This window comes from Bison bison, unplaced genomic scaffold (assembly GCF_000754665.1).
Source record: "Bison bison bison isolate TAMUID 2011002044 unplaced genomic scaffold, Bison_UMD1.0 scf7180017864207, whole genome shotgun sequence".
NCBI classification, from domain to species: domain Eukaryota; kingdom Metazoa; phylum Chordata; class Mammalia; order Artiodactyla; family Bovidae; genus Bison; species Bison bison.
Window position 1 is genome coordinate 421693 of NW_011494779.1, and position 5699 is coordinate 427391.

The 5699-nt window shown below is 36.1% G+C and overlaps 1 protein-coding gene across 3 annotated transcripts in view; it reads left to right on the forward strand.

Moving 5' to 3' along the window:
- Nucleotides 1–5699, forward strand: part of LOC104992024 (chromosome unknown open reading frame, human C3orf33) — a 26800-nt gene that overhangs the window by 229 nt on the left and 20872 nt on the right. For 2 of the 3 annotated variants that reach the window (XM_010844730.1, XM_010844732.1), the window contains exons 2-3: nucleotides 1772–1831; nucleotides 4668–4815. In XM_010844730.1, the coding sequence (XP_010843032.1) occupies nucleotides 1772–1831; nucleotides 4668–4815 (208 nt within the window). Of the gene's footprint in view, nucleotides 1–213; nucleotides 364–1771; nucleotides 1832–4667; nucleotides 4816–5699 lie in introns of those variants that run through there. The other variant, XM_010844731.1, reaches the window with a different exon arrangement.

A 5699-nucleotide genomic window follows, 5' to 3' on the forward strand; every position in this document is an offset into this window, starting at 1 on the left:
GGGCCGCCGGGTCGGGGCGGCGTGTGCGGGGCGGCGGGGGCGCGCGGCCTGGCGGGGCTGCCGCGACCCCATCACTGCCTTGACCGTGCTGGGCGCCGGGATGCCTCCGAGGGGAAGCTGCAGCCCAGCTCTGGGCGCCAGCGGGGCCATTGGAGCAGTTGGGGGGGGGCGGGCAGTTTGAAAAAGGCGGGGCGTCGCAGGCGACCAGGGGAGAGAAGATTGTGACTAAGCCCTGGTGGTGATTTCTTTCTTTGTAACAAAGAATCAAGGGGGCTGCCTGCTTCGTGGATGATGTGGAAATTGCTGAAATGGAGGAGTTGGGATAAATGATTTGTTGGGGAAATCTACAGAGCTTTTTGCAAGGTGAAATTGAAGATGCCTATTAGACTTCTAATGGAGATGTGTGAACTTGAAGGTGGTCATTAGACTTCCCAACGTAGCTTAGGTGTTCTAGGCAACTGGATACAGGAGTCATGTCCTGAAGGGAGATCAGAACGGGAATCTGGGAGTGGGCTGCATAATACCTTAAGTATTTAAAGTGTAAATAAACCTTATAGTATTTTAGTATTATTATAGAAAACTAGTATTCAAAGCTTGGATGACTTCGAGCGAGTCAGAAAAGCTCCTGAAACAGCTCTAGGACTGAGACCTGAGGGCCTCTCGAACATTTAGAATTTGGAGAGTGAAAAGGAGATCAGCAAAGACTCGGAGGGAACAGACAGAGGGGAAGAGGAATATCAGGAAAACCAAGTGTGCTAGAAGCCAAACGAAGAGAATGTTTTCAGATGGGAGAATTCTGCTGAGAAGTTGAGTAGGCTCATTATGTTTGCAAATACTTGGCAGCCAAAGTGCCAGGACCATGTCTATTTTCACTCACCAGGACTGCAGCTCAATGCTGAGACCGCAGCTCACTCACCTGCAGCTCAGTCCTGAGAACAGTGCCTGCCACTTATGTTAAACATAAATATGTTTAACATTAATGAATTGTATACATATATGTGTGTATATGTGTACACAGAAACACGGATGTTAATTGACAAGGCCTTGGTTCTTCCAATTAAGCAGGAAGAGATGCACTGGTTAATTTCAAATAAAAAAATAACCTCATCAGGATTGGGAGAGCAAACAGTATTTAAATTAGTGTATGGATGTTTTATTCCAAATAATACAATCACAGAATGTACTCTTGTATATATATATACAATACATATAATCATCTCTTATATGCTTAGTTGTGTTTATTGAAGGAAAGCACGTTAGATTACCACTGTTGGTGAGGGAGTTGCAGGATCCTTATTAATTAAACTTTAGATCGATTTCAGTTTAAATGAAATACATTGCTATGATTTTCCTGACTGTTTGCCTCATCTGTTTCCCAAGTGCTGTGTTTTATGGTATCGGTAATAAAGTTTTCTACTAAATACTTTAATTCCACCTGCAGACTTAGGGTTATGGAGTTCCTATGGGCCTTGCACAAACAGTATTAATATTAGACTGATTCATTCAAGGGACTCATGGTTAAAGCAATACAATCAATAGAAAACAGTACAGTATTATGTATATAATTACTGTGTGTACTAGATTGGGAGAAAAAGGGGAAGATTAATGGGTGGTGGGCAGTTGGTTTTTTTGGAAGAAGTGGGCCTTAGTTGAAGGATAAGCCTTATTTGAGAAGTTAGGTATAAGGGATGACTTTTTTTCCTGCCTTCTATTTAGTACTTTCAGTATTGTGAATAATAATTAGAATTAATCATAAAATCTCTTTCTAAAGAACATCAGCACTGTAATGGCCATGGCCGGAGTAATGTTACTTCTAAGAAGTGTTCGACTGGTAAGTTAAAAAATTAAGACATTATGATAAGCACTAGACAGTTAATTTCTCTCACTTCAGATGATTTTTATCTTAACATGGGTATCATTTTGTTATTCATATTAGAAGCTTTTAAATAACATTTTAGAACAGTGAACGTACTTTAAGATGTTGGTTTAAAAATAACACATCCACAGGGTTTTATGGAAAGAATTGCACAACCTGTTGTTCCATAATGACTTTTCTTCATGCTTGAAATAAATAATCACTAAATTTGCATTTTAGATGCTGAAGAATATCTCAAAAATGTTTTTTGTAGCGGTTTTAGGTTTAAATTGAGTTATGTCCCTTTGAACTAAATAATTTATGCTTATTTAGTGTGTTTTTTTGCCCTTTCAAAAAGTATTTTAATAACAGACATTTTGGAAATGTATTTGATAATTCAGGATTTACAAGTACTTTTAATATACCTGATTGTTGTCATAGGATGTCATTTCAGTGTCATGTTATGAACTGGAATAGATATATTGCTTCTGTATATATTTATTTCCTATACTTATCTCTATATTGTTTTGTATTATCATTGACTACACCTTGTTACCATACTACATTTTTTCCAACTGTTGCCTTTACACCCAGACTCCGATTTCAGAACTTTTGTCTTTTTTCCCTCTTTTTTATTAACACCTTGAACTCACTTTTTTAAAGCTGAGATGTAATTGTCCTATAGCGCTGCCTAGGTTTAAGGTGTCCAGTATAATGATTTGACTTACATACCTCAGGAAATGATTACCACAGTAAGTTCAGTGAACCTCCATCATCTCATATAGATACAAAATTAAATAAACAGAAAACAATTTTTTTCCTTGTGATGAGAACTCTTAGGATTTACTTTCATGTATAACAATTTTCATGTATAACATACAGTATTATTAATTATATTACTCATGTTGTACATTACACCCCTAGTATTTATTTATCTTATAACTGGAAGTTTGTATCTTTCAAGTTCTCCCTCCCTCCATCTCCTACCTCTCATAACTGCAAATCTGATATGATTTTTTATGAGTTTGTTTTTGAAGTAAAATTGACCTACAACACTATGTTACTTCCTGTTACACAACATAGTGATTTGATATTTCTATACATTTCAAAATGATCACAAGTCTGTCACTCTACAGAGATTCTGCATAATTACTGACTGTATTCTCCATGCTGTACGCTTCCTACCTGTGACTCACTTATTTTATAACTAGTCCCATAAAGACTTTGTAGTGTACTTGCTAAGAGCAGGATACTTTTCCTCCATAATCACATTAATATTTTTGCATCTAATAAATTTAACATTTTTGTAGTAATTTCTAAAATCCAGTTAACATTCATGTTTATCTCTTGAAAATATCCTTTGTAGCTGTTTTTTCTCCCAGTCTTAAGTTTCAGTCAAGGATCATGCACTGTATTTGGTTGTCATGTCTCTTTGGTCTCCTTCAGTCTAGACTTTTACACCCACTTTAATTTTTGTCTCTCATGACACTGTGATTTTGAAGAGGCCGAGTTAGTCTTAGAGAATCTCCCACAGTCTGGATTTGTGTTTCCTCCGTAGATTTAGTGTGAGCAAGAAGGTGATGGAGTATGCTGCTTCCTGTTATGCTGCATCAGGAGACTCACAGTGTCTGTCTGTCCTAGAACATTATCACATCTAACATAATTAATAACCTCAGCATCATCTAATATCCAGACAATCTTAAGAATTCTTTGATTGTTTCAATGGTGTCTTTTTAAAAAAAAAGTAGGTGATCTATTCAAAGCAGGATTCTAATGGTCCATATATTGTGTTTGTTATATCTGTCTCATTTATTTTATAACAGTCTATACGCCCACTCGTTTTTTTTTCCCCATAAGCCATTTATTTTTTAGAATAACCAAGTCATTTATCCCATTAATAATGTTCCACATTCTGGATTTGTCTGCTATAATGTTTTTCTTGTTTGGAAAAAAATTTTTTTAATGTTTAGACCAACTTTACTATCTTAGAAAGTTGGTTACTAATTTATCCTTCTGCCTGTTATGAGGCTCTCACCCAGCCATGCTTATGAATTAAGCTTGTTTCTATAGTACTGTTAATGTGAAAAACACAGGTATAAAATGTTGAGTAACTCCAAGGTGTTAGGTATTTAAATAAATTCCTAATGTTGGCCTTTTTGGAGGGAAACAATTTCTTCTATGAGATTGAAAAATGAGGGCAAGAAACTTGTTGATTAGTAGTCTAACTTAAATGGCCTCAATTTTGGCTAGGTTCTCCCAGGAGTTGCTGCTGTTGCTGTTTAGTTGCTAAATTGTGTCCAACTCTTTGTGACCCCATGGACTATAGCCTGCAAGGCTCCTGTGTCTGGCATTTCCCAGGCAAGAATACTGGAGTGGGTTGCCATTTCCTTCTCCATCTCCCAGAGTACCTGTATGAATAGATAGTACATTTATAGAATGAGATAGTAACTTAACCAGTAAGATAGTAAGTTTAACCAGATTTGTGTAGTGCCAGGCACAGCTGTATGCTCACTGCTTCTTGATAAATTGTGTCACATTTTAAGGATGTAAGCTTTTCTAAAAGTGAGGAGTCTGTTTAATGTTCTCTATATAGTAGTCTCAAATAGTAAAACAATGACTAAAGGTTTCTAAAAATGTGCTTATAAACACCTCTGTTAAGTCTTTTAAAAATATTATTATAAAATTAAGAACCAAATTAAAAATGTTCAGTGGTTATTATGTCTTCTTTGAAATGTTTAGAGAATATAACATGCTTAATTTTAAAATGAAAATAGTAATAAAATGTTATACTTTTCTCCTTGTAAATCAACAGACATCAAAATTCACACGTTCTTCAGATATTCCAGTAGAATTTATAAGAAAGAATGTTAAACTACGAGGCCGACTACACCGAATAACTGAGAATGGTTTAGAGATTGAACATATTCCCATTGCTTTACCTGCTATATCTTCATGGAGAAGTAAGTAAGGCAAAAAATAATAGCACTAAATAACTATTTTAAAGTTCCTGTATTAGAAGTTATTTTTAAAATAGCAAAAAAAAGTCATTTTAATTTTTAATAACTCTCCATTGTCTATGAAAGTCCAAACTCTTAACTTACACAAACGAACTATTTATTTATTATTTTATTTAATTAATTTATTTACTTTAATTGGAGGCTAATTACTTTAAAATATTGTCGTGGTTTTTGCCATATATGCACATGAATCAGCTATGGGTGTACATGTGTTCCCCATCCTGAACCTCCCTCGTACCTCCCTCCCCATCCCATCCCTCAAGGTCATCTCAGTGCACCAGCCCTGAACACCCTGTCTCATGCATCAGACCTGGACTGGTGATCTGTTTCACATATGATAATATGTTTGTTTCAATGCTGTTCTCTCAAATCATCCCACCCTTGCATACTCCCACAGATTCCAAAAGTCTGTTCTGTACATCTGTGTCTCTTTTACTATCTCACATATAGGGTCATTGTTACCATCTTTCTAAATTCAATACAGTATTGAATTGGTATATTGGTGTTTTTCTTTCTGACTTACTTTGCTCTGTATAATAGGCTCCAGTTTCATCTACCTCATTAGAACTGATTCAAATGCATTCTTTTTAGTAGCTGAGTAATATTACATGAAATTAAAAGACACTTCTCCTTGGAAGGAAAGTTATGACCAATCTAGAGAGCATATTAAAGAGCAGAGACATTGCTTTGCCAGCAAAGGTCCATCTAGTCAAGGCTATAGTTTTTCCAGTAGTCATTATGGATGTGAGAGTTGGACTATAAAGAAAGCTGAGCGCCAAAGAATTGATGCTTTTGAACTGTGGTGTTGGAGAAGACTCTTGAGATGT